Raw genomic sequence first — 21302 nt, 5'->3', positions numbered from 1 at the left:
GGGGTCCAAATCTCAGATTTCATTTTTATTGTGCGATGAAATTGATTTAAAAATGTTAACCCTGCAGATAGCTCTTGTGCACAAGTGTATCTTTTAAAAAAAATAAGAGGCAAATGTGATAATTATTCATGATACTTCATTTAAGTGTAGCCCTAATACACAACATATCTACATTGTAGAGTATCTACTCTTTATTGCAGCTTATACTAAAATGCCTTAAATCATTCTTTTCAAACCAGCTAGTTTTTGGTCACATCAGAGTTTTGTGTTCTGCAGTAACTGAGAGCAGCGTAGACGTGTCTCTCCCTGAAGACATCGTCTGCATATAACTTGCATGCGAGGCGTTTACAAAAAAAAAAAGGCTAAATTGCAGTGTCTTCTGATGGTGTGCATGTGAGGCGTTCGGAGGGCAGCTGTAAACTCTCCGCCTCTAACCTGAGCGAGTCTCTGCATGCACAACAGTCACATGACGCGCCACCCACCCAATTAACCAGGAACTTCTCAGGAAGTGGGAAACACGGTTTTGGTTCCATAAATACTGTAAATAACAAAACTGATTCATCAGTTCACCTGTTCTGTGTATGTGCATGTTTACTTTTCATCAAGTTACATCACTTACCATCAGTACCACATTAGTTTATTGTTCATTTTGTCCATTCATCCATATATCTTTGTGTAGATCTACATGCACTGCAGGACTTTCCACTGTGATGACACACTGAACTGCATTTTGTCGTACTGGTGCTCACTGTGTGAAATGACTAAGTGGAGGGGACACTGCTATGCGTCTGACTTTATACGATACCATGTAGTCCTGGTTTTTATCATGTAGCTCTGCTACAGTAGTTTGTCACCCAGCATGTTGTCAGCTGACTAGAAAGCAGCCGTCCCTCACATGATGAGTCACGGCACTTGTTGAGTCGACCCATGATTCGGCATCAGCCCGAAGAGCTAAGAGTTTAACGCAGACGAACAATCACAGAGACCATCAGTAACATCCATAAATAAAAGAATGTACTGCTGGGAGGAAGCCCCTCAGTGGTGGTGAGCTTGGGAAATACTAGCACTGCTTGTGTCAGGAGAGATTTACTCCACTTAGAACAATGCTCACACTCCATTTATGAGGCAGGAAGTCCTGGTTTAGAGGACTTCTCTCTGGAGTGAATGTTTTGAGCTCCACAGCCAGCCACAAGGCTTTGGTTTATATCTGTTTGAAATGATGTTTCCCTAAATACATCAGGAATTAAAATCTCTTCCACAACACAGCTGTCAAAACACCAAACTGCCAAATTGTGCATGTCACATGGCATGAGAATAAGGAGAAAGAAGGGCATGTCTGCTGCTGCACAGCACGAGGCAGGCCAGAACTCATTACAATCTGCATCTGCATCATCTACTGCATTTTAAACAGAAATACTTGACTGCCGTAGAAAAACTCTTGCTCACTGCCTATTTCTCATTCAGAGTGAAGAATTGTCACATTAAGACGTAAATCTGCGCTAAATCTTGCAGATTTTGTTCAACATGTGAATTATTTTCTAACAAGCACTTGATCTAACAAACAAAAACACACACTGGGACCCATAAATCTGAGCCCTCTGCCACCAGAGTCCATTTCTGATTACTAAACCAGTCGGGGCCTCAGGCCAATTAAAACTCTCCATTTGTGAACATTCCAAAACGCTGTCATCCATGAACATTTACCCAGAAGCCCCTGGGGAGATTCCACAACATTGCCCTGGCCTCTCGCTCGGTCTGTTTCCCTCTCCCGTCCCAGCCCAGTATCTCCGGCTTTGTCTCCCCACACAAAAGCTCCCTGCCTACACCACTTCCCAGGTCACTGCTTTGTCAGGGCTTCGGCTCGCTTCTGCACTTCCCCGAGTACATTTAACAAGTCAGAAACCAAATTCCTGCCACTGTTCTGGGGTCTGCGCTGCAGGCTCGCTTGCTGGACAGTTTATATAAACTCTCTTGTGGTCAAAGAAAACCCTGAGGACAGTGTTTGAACTGCTGACCTTTACAGGCAAAATGCGGTCAACGCAGCCTCCGATTAAAGATTGTGCATATGGAGTGAACTTATTTCCATAAAGCCTCTTGACAGCAGAGTGGAAATTTGCCATTCACAACCACGGGCATTGAGCAACCTTAAAATAGCACAAAACGGTTTTCCAAACAGTGACTATTTGGCCCTGAAGGAGCACTGAGGTCTGACAGGGGTCAAGAAATACACAAATAGAGCAGCAAAGAAATTAGATAATAAAAAAAATATGGTCAAACTTTGACTTGTAACGGCAGGCCATGATTCACGTTAACAGAGTTATGTGGGATTCATAGTTTAAACAGAAGTGATTTGTTTCAGGATGGGATTCACTTTCATATGGTGTTCCACACAAACTTTCCGCAACTTATTTCACTTCCTCCTGGTAAATAAATCAACCACTGGTGATTGGCTTGACTGCTATTCAGACGTGCCCCCCCCCCCCCTCCCCAAACACACACACACACACACACACACACACACACACACACACACACACACACACACACACACACACACACACACACACACACCTCTTAGCCAGCTGCTTTTTGACCCGTGTGTCCATGTCTGACAAGTAATGTACAGAGAACAGATTCATACACAGAAAGAAAAAAACAACACACAAAACACTTAAATCAAGAAACTCTCCTTCCAACCAATCCTCTGCTGGGAATCTTAGCAACTGCACTATCTATCAGTGGGAGTTGGGGGCAATGATTCATGCATTCAACTAGACTAATCTTTCAACCTGTCCACGTCTTTCTTTCAGGTTACGTGCCCTTTGATGAGCCGCAGGTTTGCAGTGTTTGACCGACTGCTTCTCCTCCAGATTGCAGCTTGACGCGTTTGTCAGTCCGTACGTGTCCGTGTGTGCGAGTGAAAGAGAGACTGTTATGTTTAAGATTTGAAGAGACAGGCCGAGGTTTTGCAGACAAACGGAGAGAACAAGTTACAGCACAGCATGATTATCACAAGAGGAGAGGGGGAGAGAAAAAAAAAAAGAGGCACAAAAGACCATCCTGGCTTGTCGCTCTACCACAGCCCTCCATCTTTCCACTGACTCATGGCACACAAATGAAAACAGACTTTAAAGGAGAGGATGAAAAACTCTCTTTACTTAAAGCCAAGTGCTTTACCATGGGACCGCACAAACACCGTTGTGCTGTCCGAGAAATGGACGACCGTTGAGCTAACAAATAGGTCCACTTTAAGATGTTTTTCACACACTGCATGAGAGCCATGCACGAGGATATGTAAGGAGGCTTACAACAGCATGAGGCCTTGTCATGTGCATCTTGCAAGTCACTTATGGCAAATCACGACACTCTTCCCTTGAACTCCAGATAAAGACAATTCTAAACATCCCATTTTCTTGTAACATACGAGAGCTTTCAGAAGACTTAACATGCAAACAATACATTTTATCGTTGCCAGTAAAAGCCAAAGAACCACTCCTTAGGACAGGGAGCTCCTTGACAATGTTTATAACAGACATCCAAAAGCAGCTGAAGTCCACCAGATGTTGAGGCAGGACGGGGCCCGGCGAAGCCCCCCAGGCAGAATGAGGTCAGGTATAAGATCGAGTTTCTGGAAGCTCAAAGCTACAAAAGGGCAACAAAGATTCTGATATACCTGTTGGGCCTTACGAAACTGGACACCGGCGGAGGCGGTGGGAAGAGAACCACTCATCGCCGACTGTCAAAGGGACTAGAAAGTCTAAACCTTACGGTACAATGGTTTAATGGGCCTCGGTCATGGATGGCTCAGTCTGTTCCTGACGGTCTGCACCGACTGTGTCCATATATCAAAGCTACTTGCCATTCTGACGATGCCCCATATTTCAAACCCTGCTGCGCCGGCTTGCATTCCCTCATAACGACTAATTTTTCTGCCCGCAAAAAACACACACTGGCTGAATTATTTGCAGCTTTGGAGGCATCACTTAAAGCATTTGATCCTTTCATGTGCGTGGTTTTTTTCCCTCCCTCGCTTATCGGCGCTCGGCCAGCAGGACGTCTGCCGTTGTTCCCTTCATGTTTTAAATGGTTGTTCTGATGACCTGCTTTTAACATATGGCATCAACTCGTCAAATTCACAAAGCTGTGTGAAGCAGCCAAAGCCGAATATTGCTTTTTTTGTTTGACAGAAGAAAAGACTGAGTTTTTGATCTCAAACAATATAATTTATATGAAAATAAATCCAAAGGCGAGCAGCACACAGAGGGATTGGGTAAATATTAGGAAACCTATTACGCTAAACGTAGTTTGGAAAAGTGAGCATAGTGAATGACTGCCTTGTCAGTGAGAGTCTTGATGTAGGCCTTGGGAGTAATTAGCAGGGATTACAGCTCCTCTGGCCCGCTCCCAGCACTGGGGCTTCAGCCCAAACACCCAGGCAAGTCCATGGCTTCGCTCCCTCACCGCTCTCCCTAACCACACGGGCCTCTGGCGAGTCACACAAATCCTAATGGTGATCAGGACTATCAACACGGACATCAAGTCCACTGCGGCCTCATCGGAAATCAATTAACCTTGGTCGAGTTACACCTACATCATAACCACGCTCCCTCACTGGCAGCTACGGGGTGAGATGACTTCAGTGACTGAGTGGAGGCTCATTGTGTCTGGCGGGTCGGGGGTTCACACTCCACCCCTGCAGTTTGGGATCAGCGCCGGCAGCCCTTCGCCACACTCCTCACAGCTGGCTGAGTGACACCAGCACCGAGGTGATCGACACAAAGGAGACGACCGGCAGCTCAAATATCAGACGGACAAAAAAAAAACAAAAAAAAAAAACGCACCATCAAACATCAGTCGCACGGAATAACTTGAGCATCCAGAAGAGTCGAAGGATGAAGGCTGAGGTGGTGAAAGCCATCACATGGGCAGTGGAGGAGTCGCTCTCATAAAACAACTTACTGATAGCTTGAGTATTGGCTAAAAGTGTTTAACATGAAACTGAAACTCGGTACAGATATTTCCTCTGCTTTTGGTAAAACAACAGAAATGTGTTATTGGTGCCTTCCTAACTGTCAGAATTGATGCGAAAGCGACAGGGAGATGTGTGTTCACAAGAGACCTGGTTTAGTTTTGCATCATGTAAAAAGGAAACAACAAAAGGTAAAAAGCAGCGGAGACATGAGGTAGGTGGGCTGAATGCAGGGCAGGAAAGTGCCAGTAAACCACTACTGACTGTGAAAAAGAGAGGAAATCACCCAGGGATGAGGAAGAAAGGAAAGACTGGGAATGAAACAAAACCTCCCAGAGGAGCTGCTAAAGAGCGAGCAGCAGGAGAAGAAAACGAACTGATATGTCAGTCGGGACAGAGCGGAGAAAAAGAGACGGCCGACTCTTAACAGCGTGCAAACAGGATGTGTTAACAAGGAATTTCAGGGGGTCGCTTCCCTCAACTGAAAATACGGGAAACCACAAAGCCAGATCGAGATTTCTCACAGTTTGCATCAGGCAGACCCACACAGATCCACCAAATGATACAGGTCAGTTTAACTGTGGCCAAAAATGCACTGAGGCCCTTTGATAAAAATAAAAAATAAAAAATAAAAACTTTGTTTTAAAACCTGGTATTGTGTTAGACAGGCACGAGAGCACAGAGGGATTACCAAGAGGAGCTCTATGAACAAATCTGTATGGATGACCAAAGATGATTCACAGTGCATGCATGAAACTAGTTACCTCCCCAGATTGCCTAAGCCTGTGTCACACACACACACACAGACACACACAGACACTCTTTGGCTCCTGCACAGCCCACCACTTCTGGATATTCAACTGGTTTCTGGTACAAAACTCTTTCCTGTCAGTCAAATCCCTTCTCTTTCTCTGCAGGCCTCAGTCAGTCCCTCCAGTGCTCTCTTTGTTGCCGTGTGTTCCCAGCTCCAGGGCTCCTGTGTGCAGGTCTTGGTGGTCCGGTGTGGAATGTGGTGAGGGGGGGGAGGCAGGCCGGCCTAAAAGGGGGGTGCTCAATTGTTCCCACACAGAGCATCCACCCCCCACTGATCTGTCGCTCACTTGGCCGTTTGGTGGTTGGGGGGGGAGGGGGGTGGGGGTGTTGGAGATGGGGTGCTCCGGCCGAAGCAAAGTGATGGAATTACGGACACACACACACAGTCACACACACACACAGTCACACACACAGCTTTTGAATTGATGCTACACTTGAAGCATACTAAATGGGCGTAAGAGAGAAACTTAACATTCCACAGTTGTTGAAGAAGAAGGCGACCCAAAGACTAAAACAGGCCTGGTATGTCAAAATCATTTCATCCACCTGAAAGGATCCACGCAACAACAAAACCAGGCGCTTTTTGCTGCACTTCTTCTATGCACGGTCTAAATGTTTTTTTGTGTGTGCTGCGATAAGGCAGCCATTGCTGGCAGAGCAGAACGGGATGCCACGAGAGCCCCTAATCTCAGAGCTGCCACGCTGTGATGGCAGGAAACTGATAAGAGCGAGCAGGCGCGTGTAGCCGCCCTCCCTTCATCCTCTGGTCCCATCAGGCTCCCCCGGGTTCACAAGACCTCATCCTCATGATACCTAAACTCAATTATCCTGAACACTCACCCAAACGGTTCGGGAGAAGATGTCACAAACAGGACAGAGAGCATCGGGAACCCTCACATCAGCGCTGCATTTGACATATCGCCAAGGAACCACAGCTGAGGAGCGACTCCAGCCAAGCGCTCACAGTCTATCTATTGATCAGCCTATCAGAAACCTTCACCTGCACAATTTAGAAAGGTTGAATTCAGTATCAATGAAGGTTTGAAAATACTGAAGATTAGGAACATGGAGCGTTGCCTTTAGATCCTCAGGTAACCTCATGCGGGCAAAACAAAAGCTGAGATCAGCAACAAAGGCTGACCTGATCCTGTTATTTTAAAGTCTATTAATATAGGAATGTCAACATGTAAAAACTTCAGAAAAGGTAAAAAAAAAAAAGACATAAAAGTAAAGTGAGAAGAAGTGCTTGAACCGTTTCAAGCCAAGAAGCCAGAGATCAACTCCATCGCTCAGGAATGTTATTAAAGATTACTGCTCTGGCTTTAATGCAGGGAGTTCTTTTAATCTCAACCTGAACACATTCTCTCTTCAAACCAACTGCTGATATTAATGTTTTTCCAACTTATTCCTTTGGTGACACAATGAAGTTGTGTTAAGATGAAGTTTTTATTAGAGTTACTCACACACATATTCGACCTTCACGTCTCCTGTAATGAGTTTTTCAAAGTTTAAATGTAACCCAAAATGTGTCGTTGATGCATGATGACTTATTCCTTTTATCATGAGTAAGTCTTGTATGTGTGAATTTGCCGTTGGTTGCAACCACACCTATGGGTGGGATCCAAAGACAGTTCCCTAAATGGCACACCTGAAGCCGTTTAATCCCGCTATACCTGGTGAAAAAACAGTTTGGGCTGAAATCATTGTTCGTCTCTCATGTACTAATTAAAAAAAGAACAAAAGGAGCATTTGTGCTATGTCTTTTCAAACATATAGCCCACAGTTACAAATGTGGTGCCTGAAAGTAAAACGCGTGTGTTTACATGGTCTGAACTTCATCTGCCGTGAGAGAGAAACCTCTAAATAACCTCCATCTCCATCAGATGGGGAAACACAATGCTCTAAAAATACTCAGGAGAACACACACAAATCTAAATGTGCGGCCTTTTCAACAAAAAACATCTGCAAACCAAAGGTTTCTTTCTAAATAACTAAACACTGTAAATATTCAACAGTGTGGTGTGTTTCTTTGACCTTTTGCCAGACATGTCATGCCTTGAGGAAAAGTTCTCTTACATAATCCGGGCTGTTTGCAATGATTTATAGACTTAATGTGACTACACAAACAATACCCTTAAAACCACTGCTGTTTTTCTCAGACTATGCCACTGTAGAATTGAGTGGTAATGTGCAACTCAGTATGGGCTAAGGCACAAACTTTCGCTTAAATCTACAACTGTGTGACCTGCAGAAAATACAACAATTATATAATCCAACAGTCTCGGAAAACTGCTACACATTTTTATATTTGCACTTTCTAAAAAGCAGTTAGATTTATCACAGTGCAGCACAGACGCAATTTGTAATGATAGGATTTGCAAAAGGTTTTAACATGAAACAGAAAGGGGTTGTTTTATGGGATTAGCCTTGAGAGGCGAGTAAAACACTTGGCGGGTAGTTTATTAGTTAATTATTACTAGAGTCAAAATACTGCTGAGAAGAGCTGCTCAAATATTGGTCTTTGAACTATAAAACCTCTCAGAGACGCTGTGTACGCCCGTTCCCTGCTCTTATCTTATCTGCGCAAAGTCGTTGCAATAGCACAACCTGTTATTTCCCAAACCGTAATGATGCAGGGCGCACTGCCACCGGCTGAGGGGAGAAACAGCCCTCACAATGTGAAGCTGCAGAATGTCTCCAGCTTACAGAGAGGCCAACACGCTGAGGTCATGCATGCTTTAAGTTTCAGTCATAATGCACTGAACTGATTATGAACAGGGGATGTTCCACGTGCTGAAGGGAGGGAAACCGACCCTCCTCGCTTTGATCTCTGCCATTGTCCCATACCTGAGACGTGACATCAAGCCTGACTGCCAGAGTAAACCAAAACAGATTTTACTTTACGGAGTGTAGGTCCAGTCCTGCTGCAGGACATTTGACATGGCAGGAACCAGCCTGGTCAGAGTTAACTGCTTTGCTTTCAGAGCTGGTCTTTATTGCGGCAGATTCCCTTTACCATTTATCACAGTATCAAATAAAAGTGTTAAGAAAAATAAACACTACCTACCATTAGCAGAACGATTCACACACTGAAACCACCATTTACATTCTGTGTGATTACTGACATTATTTATCTGTCATCATTAAGATTATGAGCATAATTTATTTCCCATTTCAGTGAAGTATTCAACCACAGGACCAAAACAAATCATCATCCAGCAGACAAGAAATTTGGAAAGGAGGTCTTGAACCGCTTCCACGTGAGTGGCAAACGATTGATACCATGGGATCAGCGAGGAATTCACCAACTGAGCCTGCTGTTCCTCTCTATCACTTAATTCTGTCTATGCTCAAGCAATCAGCGTTTCCATTTCAGTTTGACTGCATTAAAACATCTTTATTGAATCTCAAGTCTGGCTTCAGCTGAGCCCGTCAGTAATTTCAATGGTACCAAACATTCTTATCTCCATGCTGCCAACAATAACACAAGATGTTTGTGGTTGCAAAAGGCAAGTTTTGAATCCCACGTCTCCAATAAGACTCTTATTTCACAAATCTGATTTATGATGCATGTATCAAAGGAGGTAAACATTTCCAAAAGTACTTATCTGGCAAAGATAGTGTATCATTTTTAAAGTATGTATTCTTTGCCATGAGTCTGCACAGTTATGGTTAAAGTAGGAGGGCTCATTATTTTAGTTGAAATATTTGGATCACATCCTCTCACTTTGTGTGGGAAAATGTTTTTGCATCCTCCACTGACTCCTTAAACTTTTGTAAATGATACAAGTGAATAGCCTTTGATTAATAACTGTTGAAACAAAATATGTGATACACACATGCATGTAATTAATGGTCTGATCCTTCTGCAACCTCACATCCAGTTTAATTCACACAAAGACTGTTAGATTTAGGATTCAAGTTTGGAGCTCTGACAAACACGACTGAAGCTCAACCACACTGCACATCTGGAGTCATTTCTGCTCAACAACATGAAACATTTCAAGAGTGGAGGGCTTTTGTATGTGGGGACCCCCAATGCTCTCTTTAATGACAGTAGACCATGTTGCTTTCTATGGATCAATTATCTCAGTCTCTATCAATGACAAAGAGCTGCTCATTGAGGTCGGCCCTGCCTGAAGTCCAGACATACACCAGAAATCTATTGTCAGGGAAAGGCACGTGTAGCACAGAAACCTGCACAATACCACCGCCTTCATTCACATCCTTCTTTCAAAACCCACAGATGCAACACAATCAAATCCAACCACTGCAGACATGTTGGGGTACTCTCAGTGACATTTAGCATCACAAAGACATACAGATAGAAAACAAAAGGACCTTTAGGACCTGTGTGAAAAGCAAGAAAAAAAAATGAGTCCTCGGCCTCTTTGACAGTTACACCCAGCTCAAATTCTAGTGAGTCAGTCTGAACATCCTCTAAACTATGCAAAGGAAAACTCATAAAGGCCTTCAATACAATAGAGAGAACACATACAAATTGGTCACCCTTGTCAGATAAAATAATGCTGTGAATACTGCATGAAACAGCTGGGGAGTGAAGCGCCTAATGTGAGAAAATCTGCAGGGGAAAAATGAAAAAGGAGGCCAAAAATGCTAAATAAGTTAAACAAAAGTCCAAAATGATATTAAAAAAAAACATGGCACCAACATCACAGTATCCATGGCTGGACGACTTACTTCTATGATACACTGGCAGCCAGACTGGACTGAGTTGAGGGGTTTGAATATATATTGCAAATTTATTTGAACCACCACAGAAATTAAAAGGAAACGAGAGGAGGTGGAGGTCGTGGTTGAATTATGCAGGACACAGTGGAATTTCACCCCCCCCCCCCCTCTCTCTCTCTCACCCCCTCCCCTTTCCCCCTCAAGCCTGTACTGTAAAAGCCCCCCTAAGTTTCCATTACTTGGGTTTATCTCCTGATTAGCTACATGGATTCACTGTCTCACTTCTCTGGTTATCAAAATATCAGCTCCATCATTGATGCATTAAGTCCTGCGGTGCAGTCTTGAGGTAGATGTAGAGTTTGATAAAAAAAAAAAAAAAAAAAAAAAAAAAAAAAAAAAAGAAGTTCAACCACAACAATCAGACTAAACCCAGAGAGAGAGAGAGAGAGAGAGAGAGAGAGAGAGAGAGAGAGAGAGAGAGAGAGAGAGAGACCTATGTTCACAATGCACAGGAATGTTTACTAAATCACTGCCGGCTGCCTTCACTTCACAGCCCTAGGAGCCTCTACTGAGGAAGCCTGGAAATAAACACGGGCCTGGCTTCTTTCAGAGAGGAACACAGCTCGTGTGTTTATTATACCTTTATTGTTATGAATTACCTTCAAGTATTTCCTAAATGAAGACTGTGTTTACCCGGTGGAGCAGTGAAGTGTTGCCAGCAGTACATAGTGTGTCTGAACAATGCATCCCTAAACGTGTCACTGCTACGTCCTCCACACTTTAACGCGGTGTAACTTTAACAGCGTGAAAAAAGCAGCAGCATGTCTGTATGATTAACCAGGTTTCCATACCGACTTCGACATGAGCACCAGTGTCCATTTACAAAAGGGACAGTTTAACTGTTTGCTGTGAAGAGCTCTAAAACTTTATTACATTTCAGAAGATTTATTCATGATAGAAAACCAAATGGAAAACCTTTTTAAAGTTAGGTACGATTACGAATTAGCTGGCTGCCTCCATTGTGAGTCTGGAGCCAACAATGAGACGGTGAAAACCAAATAACAGGCACATTTTTACTGACTTATATCTCTCAGCTCTTTGAGCTAACTTTGTTAGCCTAAAAGTTCTCATTAGACTTCAGGACCACCGGGACACCTTCCCGAGACCCATGGGGGGGTCCCCGGTCCATACGTTTAGAACCCAAAGCTCTTGGGGGGGTTAAAACATAGCACAATTAAATAAATATAAGCACTCACCGCTGACTCCTTTGTTGGGGACATCGTTGACGTTGAAGCCTTTGGAGCTGTACGCGGCACGAACTTCGTTGCAGTTTTTTAACTTTTGCTCTGCAGTCCCGGACACCGACAACACGACCAGCGTGCAGACGACGCACAGCACCAACAGCGTCTTCATGTTCTGTCCGTGAAAAAACAAAAACTACACAAGAAAAAACTAACAAAAACTAAACCTCTACTGTCGCTCAGGTGTGTGGAAACTAGGACAAAGTTTGAGCAGCGACTCCCACGCCGAGTTTCCTCATGGAGACGCGCTGGTTTCTTCAGCTCAACAGACGCTTCATTCACAGCAGCTGTGGGGCAGCTCTCCACCGACGGAGGGGAAACAGCGACGATACCCTGAAGACGTCGTCCGCCAAAAGCCGACCGATATCTGTACGAGGGTCGAGTTCCAGACTCAACCGGAAGAAAAAAAAAAAAAAAAAAACACGGAGGTGCGACAAAACAGCAGTTTAAAAAAAAAAAAAAAAAGTGGGAAAACTTTTTTCCAAACTTGAGGCAACAATCTCAAGAGTCGCACTACTGCTTCGACGAAAAACCTGAACCACCGGCAGGACAGCGGGCTGCAGAGATCTGGGTTTCTTCTGTCTTCCTTTCTTTCTTTGCTTGCTTTCTTTCCAAACTCAAGCAGGCCGTGGTTTCTGTAGGAGAGGACGCTGGACCGTTTGCTGGTCGTACTGGGGTCCAGATGCGAGCAAAAAAAAAAAGTGCTGGTGGACACCCAGGAGTGAGTGCAAGTTCCGGGGACAAAGACCTGGAGAACAGGAACACCAGGGATGGAGCAGGGACTTCAAACCCTGGATCGCTCTCTTCCTATAATGTCTAGACCGGTGGCACCCAGTCTTGAAACTCAGGACTGGAGCTGAGGGTGGAGCTCCACAGTGGCAGAACATGAGGCTATGATTTATTACTGGCCCACATGACACATAGAGAAGAAACATGAGATCAACAAACGTCCTGGAAATCACAAATCTCTTTCATTGCAGACCGCTGTGTGACCCGGGGGTGTGAGAGGGCTTCCTTATCAGCTGCACTGGAGATAACAACCCAGATAGAAACCATTTGAACTAAACAGACCATCCTCAAGTTTCTCACACAGCACTAATGTAAAATAAATAAATCTGTTAGTCCCAATAAACCATTTTCTCTTTCTTTGCTAAGGACCCTCAGGAGCCCTTTATGGGCCCCGAGACCCCATGTTAAGAACCATTGCATTTGGTAACTGAACTTTAATGAGACTGAATACCAGTGTTACATCATCGTTGATTTAAAAAATAGTTTCCCCAAAATGCTTCTGATAGCAAACAAAGTTTCAAGATCAAGAAATGATTCAAATGTGTTATTTCAGTTCCGCCTTTATGATCCAGTTCATCAGAGTGTGTTTCTAACTGTTGCAGTAACCATGGAGTCAAACATCACAGGCTTGTTTCTTACACAAACACAGGTCAGCCTTGACAGGGCCGTTGTGTTTGGAAGTACATTTACCCGAGTGCAGTACTTAAATACAACTTTGAGGAACTGGAGCTTTTCCTCAGCCTTATTGTACATCTCCAATCCACTCCACTATAAGAAGTTTTTAAAACACAAGTTAAAATCTGTGAATTTCAACCTTTTTGTCTTGTAAAATCAATGTGTCGTCAGGGTCACAGATGAGTTCTTAACAGCATCCCCAAATAGTGATTATTCCCTCTAAACTTCTTACATGGTTTCATTTCAATAAATGTTCAAATGATCTCAAACTGAAAACTGATTTGTGTATTGTAACATTTTTTTGTTCTTCCCTCTCCCAGTAATCTTTGGATGACTTCTCAGATTTCTCTGCTGTCCCTGGATATAAAACTGGATATAAAGTAGTTCAAACCAGCTCCTCCTGCAGCGGCTACAATAGTAACATGCTGTTTATACACTGATGCTTCACTATTGATAATATCATGATGTAATAACACATCAGTCAGCGGGATCAAACACGGACTTTTACTTTAATACTTAAACTACATTTTGCTGATGAAGTTTTACTGAAGGGAGGTTTTTCATGCAACACTTAGATTTTTAATGGAGTATTTTTAAATTGCAGTATTGGTACTTTTACTGAAGTAAAAGATCTGAAAACTTCTTCCACTACTGGTTTGCGATATACAGCTGTCTGTCATACAGCACGTCCAGTGTTGTAACTACATGTATGGTTGAGCCATACAAATGAACAGAGATTATAACAAATAGGAGATGTAGAAAACAGTGAAATGCAGATGATCATATATCTGAAAATTACTCTTCAGTCACACAGAACAGGAAGATCACTGGGAAATAAAGAAAAGTACATTTACTTTTTGATCCATAGACCCGTTGGACATATTTATGTTGTGTGGATTTGAAATGATGCAAAGCCAGCCCACAACTTCTGCTAAACACATCACACCGCTTTTGCAGGAATGTTTTATTTTTTTCTATCTTAAGAAGCACTTTGTTATATCTGCTGTCATGCTGCTCTCTGCTCTGACTGTGGACCGACTTAAAACACTGGAAAAAACCCTCTTGAGTTTATTTTTCACTGACAAGAAATCAAATGCAAGTTCAGATCCAACTGTGAGCATTTAAAACCACCCCCGAGGTACTTTAGTTAAAATCTCACACCACACTTAATCAGAAGCTGCAGGTATTTTGATATTTTCCCCATAAAGTCTCAACTAAGTGATACTGAATTTAATAAGGTGCACAAACGGCTTCACATAGTCTTCCATGCAGAGCCCTTAATTTGAGAGAAAAGTTATAATAAGACTTTTTACCCCCTGCCTTTAAACATGCCTGGACTTGTGGGGTGCTTCTGTGTGTGTGTGTGTGTGTGTGTGTGTGTGTGTGTGTGTGTGTGTGTGTGTGTGTGTGTGTGTGTGTGTGTGTGTGTGTGTGTGTGTGTGTGTGTGTGTGTGTGTGTGTGTGTGTGTGTGTGTGTGTGTTCGTGCACATGTCCCTTGGTTTGGGGGGTAGCACTTGGCAAAATGACATTCCTCCTTTTGTGTCCGCATTCCTCAGGCGGCTCCATTCATTCTGTGACTGTGGCTGCTGCAGGGGAAGCCAGGGGTTGCTGAGGAGCAGGAGGAGGATGCTGGAGCTGTGTGCATGGGAGAGCGTGGGCCCGGCGCTCCTCTCAATAGGCCAACAAAAGGTAAGAAAATGGTCCAGGGCCATGGTAATTACACATGAATGAGCCGTGAACGACATGACATGTCTCAGGCTTTTCTCTGAGGCTGAGGAATTTCAACATCCAGCTTGGTAAAAATTGGACTGGACTGTGGAGCCTCTGAAGCACCTGAATTACATTGTTATTTTAATTTATATGCACTGTTTGATGACCGCTCTGACTCGTAAAGGTAGCCAAGCCCAAACATCTTTGTGTGGCCACGAAACAGTGCTGAAATACATATATAGGCATTTGATCACTCAGGCAGAAAATGCAACAATTCCTATTAGTCAGCTGCTCCCACTATTCCTGCTGACTAACATCAAATTGACCTTTCACTCTGCTGCTCCAACATTACCCCAATATTACCCTAAGAAAACACGTGAACTCTGCATTTCAATGGGCCTGTTTGCCTATTCTCCAGCCTCGAATTAGCATTCAGAGTATAATCCCCCATCCTGGGTTAGCTGCTGCTCTCTCTGCAGCCAGCGTTTGCTCATCTCTTCATAATCAGCCTCTCTTTCCCATCTTAAAAGCTGCTATCTAGCTCAGGAGACAAAAGCACAGCTGGATAATAATGGTGTTTTTATCTCGATCTGCTGAGCAGAAGGAGCGTGGGTGTAAAAAGGTACGAGCAGAGCACCGGGAGAGAGAAACAGGATTTTGAAGTGTTTGCTGTGACAGGCGTGCTATGCGTGAAGCTGTGAGTGACTGACCTTGTTGAGGAAGCAGACAGGCTTTAAAAATGGAGACACAAGCACAAACAGTCAGGGACTAATGAAGCTTGTTTTATTGTTGGGAGGTGGATAGGTGTCTGTCACCTGGTTAAGGTGAGTCCAGGGGGAATTGTGTTCAGTGCAGAGGAACCCCGCAGAGAGCAGCAAAGAGGAGCTCTTACGCCCAGAGTGGTTCTCGTCGTCTGCCGGGAGAGAAATACAGATCCAAAGAAAAACACACATGATTCACGTGATGCTTTGAGGATTCAGAGAACTACGAGCTCAGTCCAAAGGCTCATAAATTATAAGATTCATGAAGGGCTTTGAAGTGGATCAGAGGGCGAAAGGCACGTAACATATATACTTGCAACATTCTGTGTCCCTTCATAACCTCTGCAGACTAACATCCATTTTCTCTCCATTTTTCTTTGCTCTTACAGGACACATCCGGGCTTTGAAGGTGTTTTTTTTACAAGAACTTTGTGATCTGACATTTTATGTTTTTGGTTTACCCACTTTTCTTCAACCTACACTGTAAAAAAATGGCTGTGAAATCCACAGTAATGTACTGTGGTTCTGCACAGTTTATCAATATTTATACACTATATAGTACTGTGCAAAAGGCCTAAAAACACAGGAATCAACATGATACTGTTAAAGGTTTTACTTTAGTTAACAGCTTCCTGTATTTGTCAAAGTGACGTTCAACGACTTTAGAAATTTTTCTTTGTCTTCGGGCCCAGATGTATTTCCAGGAGGATGGTTCTGTTCACTTTCTGGAGTGTGCTTGTAGGATGCCTGCAAGACCTGTGCAGTACATCAGCGACAACAGGAGCACATGTTCCTAAACTCGGGGGGATTTCCCTCCACAAACTGTTGCACATTAGTTTAGTTTTATTGTGGTTTCACAGTGCGTGGTAGCTGATGCCATTGTAGTGTCCTGGCTGCACGGACAAGTCTGCGTGGTTTCAAAAAAAATTGGAGGTACACTAAAGTCGGCACAGATCCTACACAGGCAGACCTTTTTGTTTTGTCCCAACTGATCAGAAGTGAGTGACTTCTAGCCGGCTGTGACGGCCACACTCAAGTCGGTAACCCTCTCACCAATCACAGGTGAAGTTGAATTTATATTTTCAGTTCATCTAGTTTACTTGTGCTTGGTCACAGCAAATTCCACATTCAAATATTGTAAATGACATGGCATATGGGTTTGTTTCATTCATCCTACTTTATTTAGCAGTTTTCCATAGTTCTATTTGTAGCACACACATTTAGTTAACTTTTGTACAGTTTATCTTGAGTTACATTTTCTGAAGGTCTGACTTTAATCTTTTGATTTACCAGTGCCGGGGGTGCCACTGTAATAACAGAAATACACCCCCCCCCCCCCCCACTTGTGCTGCGGGCTTTTGGTCATCTGATGGGCCACTTCCTGTATTTAAGAGTTTCACTTCCTGCGGTGCATCTTGCACTGCTCCTGGATGACATCTTCAAGGCTTGATAAAAGATGCACCGCAGGAAGTGAAGCTCTTAAATACAGGAAGTGGCCCATCAGATGACCAAAAGCCCGCAGCACAAGTGGGGGGGGGGATGTATTTCTTTATTTAGATATTTTGTTGGTTTCTTTAAAATGTATTAGTTTTTGGTATAATTTGATTTGGATAATATTCAAATAAGTCTGTCATTCCAGGATGAGTCCTGTTTTTGTTAGTTGTTATTCAGTAATGTGGTGTTTGTGGGTTTTTTTTTTGTTTATGTCCCCAATTGTGTCTTGTTTGTTGGGTCAGTTTGATATGTCCATTTTGTTGTAGGGATGTAGCCTGAGTTGAATTCTGTTAGTTGATCTCTTTTATAGGCCCAGAACTTTAGTTACACAATTTTATAAATTGTTTCTGGGTAAATAAAACCTATTTTTCTGAGAAAGTACCTCTGACTCCTCTTGCCTGCGAGCTCGGTCCCTTACACCCACCGACGTAACTTTCAGTCGATGCTGAAGCCGTGGTTTTGGTTCATTTCGCGGAACTTTTCTCACACTGATAAAAAAAGGTCTTTCCAAAGGTTTGCTATGTTGGATTTAAAATTCACAATGATGTTTTTATTAGTATGAAATCACCTGAAACTAAGAATCATTGTGTTTTTATGTGAGAATGAAACCTTCATACCTACACAGTGAGCAGGTCCTCTTCTGTAAAGCCCACCATGTTGCACCATCATGTTTCTACAGTGGCCCAGAAGGGACAAACCAAACACTGGCGGTAGAGAGGACCGTTTTAGTTTTTTTCTACATGTTTGGAAGGAGAAGGTGTGGTGAGTGTTGCAATCTGCAACCACTAGATGCCATTAAATTCTTTGCATTTTTTTTCAGTTATCTTTTTAAGTTGACTAACAACAACTTGTACACCTTTTAATGCACAGAGCTCAATGCAGCAACACCTTTCCTCCCAACAGAATTTTTGTTTAGGTTACTCTTTACTTTCTAGTCTGGCGAAAGGTATTGCACGGTGGACATTTCCTGAAACATATTTTCTCAATTATAGCTACTCACTCGTAAACATCAACACAAACACCAATGACATTTTTTTTTAATTCAATACTAAATTAGAGCCGTTTTCTTTGCTTCACACAAAAAAAAATCTGCATTTATGTTTTTGTCTTTTTGCTGATTTTAAGTGGGTGGGACTTCGTTGGAAAAAAATAAGTGCTCCAATCAAGTTTCAGCAACATTTGAATTAAAGTTTGACAACAGTAGTGGAAGAGTTTGTCTGATTTGCTGCCAAATTTCATCAAACCACAATCACATTCATGATGAAGCAGATCAGCTCTATTTTGTAGTGTTAGCAACTAAGCATATTTTTTTCCAAACTTCACACTGTTTGTGGCTTATTTAGTTCGTCATTGACATTCAGTGTTAAATGGGCTTTAATTTACGGACTTGTGAGAAGTGTTACAGCTCAGATCTTTCCTTTAAACCGCACTGAAAAACATTTTTTCATTTAATATTTTGTATGTTTTCCACAACGTTTCCACTGCTTCCATCCACACATACAGACACACCAGCAAAAACACAAAACAGTAAAACATGTTGAGTTTATTTTACATTGTACTTTCTTCATTAACATTAAACTGAAACAAACAAACACACACATCACTGTGCATACATTTTTTGGAACCTCCGGTCTCAGGTCTGACATTGCCCCGGACCGTTATCATGACCAACACAGGTGGAACTAATCACCATGACGAAGGCTGCGTCTTGATGAGGTGATTCAGTGTGACGACCCCGGCTCTCTGCAGGATGCACCGTGGGCACGACACAGCGGTGCACTTGCGTGGAACGGAGCTACTGTTACTGTTGTTAGTCACACCTGTGTTTCTCCTGATATGACAAATCCAATAGTCTGCTGTGAGCACCGTCAACACTCCCAGCTGTGGAGTCAGCAGCACTCGCAGCTTTTAATTGGTGTCTTTCCACACATCCATCACACGTCCTGATGTGTTAACAACCAGGAAGCCGGACGTCATTTTTCACCACACTTTATTTTGAAAAATAAACAAAATCAAACAATAAAAGAATCCCAGCTTCTGATTTTAAACCAAAAACACAGGAGAGTGAGTGTTCAAATACAAACTTTCCAGACTTTCAAAATGTATCAGTCCAGTGCAAACCAACGAAACAAAATTATTTTACACACATTTTTATACATATTTATATTTCATACTGCTCGCTGTATGCACAGTGCTAAACAATAAGCTAGAAATTTGCAGCAGTGCTTCACGGAGCAGCCAATAATTGGATCCACAAACCAATATTGCCAATATTGCAAATAAACATATTTGTAAACATGAAACCAACACAGAGCAACATACATATGTACAGCTATCAGGCTGATTGAGAGACATGTGCTCTGATCTTAGCCCTTCAGTCTTTTTTCACCACAGGGCTGTTACTGTTACAAAAAAATGCACCTGCTTTACAAAATAAAGCAAACAGTGAAGGTGAGAGTGTCTGAAATAACCGAGCTCTCAATAGAACACAAACATTAGGAGAGAGAGACAGAGATTTAAGTTGTAGCAGAGCATTTTAATGAACAGTGCATCTTTTAATAAGTGATTCACTTCAGACTTAAGGGTCAAGGAGCTCACTGGAACTCGCCGAAGTCCAGCCCTCTCAGGAGATCATTCACCGGCATGATGGGAAATGGTAGCAGTTGACTTTGTTTTCGTCCAGGTTGTTCCTGCAGGGCAATAACTCAGCACAGACTCAGAGTGAAGTATTTGTAAAAGGTCCTCACTTACAGGTCCACAGTAAAGCTGTCTAACGATCAGGGTCCATCACTTGGTTACAATATAGAAGAAGTCAGAATGAGAGGAGGTGAGGCAAGAGGGCACAACAGTTGAGAAAGTGGGAGTGGACCTGTGGGCACGTTTCTTATTTACACAATGCCATGGGTTTATCTACTGTGCTTTAATAGGTCTGTTAAGAACATCCATGGATTCTGAATAAAACAAAACAGGTTCTTGTTGAGATGGATTAAGAGCAATGTTTCGGTTGTTCTTGCTTCCTTTGATGAGTCATTGAACTTTGTATCAGGAACTCCAAATGGTTTGTCTCCTTCCACTCAGTCTGCATTAAATCCTACAGCAAAGAGTTGACAGGAGTGGGCGGGTCAGTGGTGGCAGAGCAGGAGCAGAGCGACAGGGAGGGTTGGGACCAGGTAGCTCCTCCACAGCGGAGCCGCAGGCGATGACACGCCTCCGACTCCAGCTGTGGCCAACCGGGGGGTGAACAGCTGCTCCTGGAAGGTGAAGTCGTCCATTGCCAGGTTATCAGAAAGGTCTGGGAGACAGACAGAGACAGAGATGGGTAGAAGATAAAGAGGGGAGGCGAAAGAATGAAAAATATGAGACGGCGGGGAAAAAAGAAGGATGGAGACAATTAGAACAAACACAGTGACAAAAGCTGAAAAACACATGTCTGTCCTTTTTGTGCATGATGTCTTACACAGCTGTAAAAACAATGTTACATCGGGAGAAACCCGAGTGCCGCATATAACCAGATGTTGCATGTTATTGTTGTAGACACATGCTGAATCACACACACATATATTTTACTGAGAGAGTGTTGAAATGTGGATTTAAGTGGTGAGATGCCAAAAACAAAAAATCTAAATAAAAACCGCAGAGGCTGCACAAGATCACGTCTCCGAGTGTGAATCAACCAGAACGTTTGACTGATGTGCATCATCTGCCTTCAGTAGAATATAACTAAATTAACCATAAAACAAGAGGGAAATGTTGTGATATTGTGATGAAATACGACAGTCTACAGCTACCTGTTTGTGAAAGCAATGTGTTGCCAGTGAATTATTTATAGTAACAATTCAACAAAATTTTGGACTTTGGGTATGTTTTGAGTACCAGGGAGGGAAGTAGGGATTTGTAGTTTCTCCAGGGACAAATACAACCAGGGTCATGTGACAAATGAAAGCAGTCAGAGGCATGATGTTTCCAACTGTGACCATTTTTACTTCTTCACTGTTATGCTTTGTTGAAAAAAAACATTAGACATTTTGTCTTCCTTACCAAAAGAAGATCGATACCGGTCATACATCTGAGTGCTAACTTTGGAGATAGAGTCAGGA

General features: G+C 42.9%; 2 protein-coding genes across 2 annotated transcripts in view; both read right to left on the bottom strand.

The window, feature by feature from the left end:
• gpc4 (glypican 4) overlaps nucleotides 1–12588 on the bottom strand; it is a 34003-nt gene extending 21415 nt beyond the window's left edge. The window contains exon 1 of the mRNA XM_069171028.1: nucleotides 11731–12588. Within this exon, the coding sequence (XP_069027129.1) occupies nucleotides 11731–11887 (157 nt within the window). The 5' untranslated portion in view covers nucleotides 11888–12588. The remainder of the gene's footprint in view (nucleotides 1–11730) is intronic.
• Nucleotides 12589–18731: 6143 nt separating this feature from the next.
• Nucleotides 18732–21302, bottom strand: part of gpc3 (glypican 3) — a 107373-nt gene continuing 104802 nt past the window's right edge. Inside the window, exon 8 of the mRNA XM_069170678.1 lies at nucleotides 18732–20497. Coding sequence (XP_069026779.1) covers nucleotides 20328–20497 — 170 coding nt within the window. The 3' untranslated portion in view covers nucleotides 18732–20327. The remainder of the gene's footprint in view (nucleotides 20498–21302) is intronic.

The sequence above is a fragment of the Embiotoca jacksoni genome, unplaced genomic scaffold (assembly GCF_022577435.1).
Source record: "Embiotoca jacksoni isolate LCO1_2020_lvr unplaced genomic scaffold, fEmbJac1.0.p SCAF_5, whole genome shotgun sequence".
NCBI classification, from domain to species: domain Eukaryota; kingdom Metazoa; phylum Chordata; class Actinopteri; family Embiotocidae; genus Embiotoca; species Embiotoca jacksoni.
The sequence above is the reverse complement of the archived record's forward strand: the minus strand, read 5'-3'. Positions and strand labels throughout refer to the sequence as shown.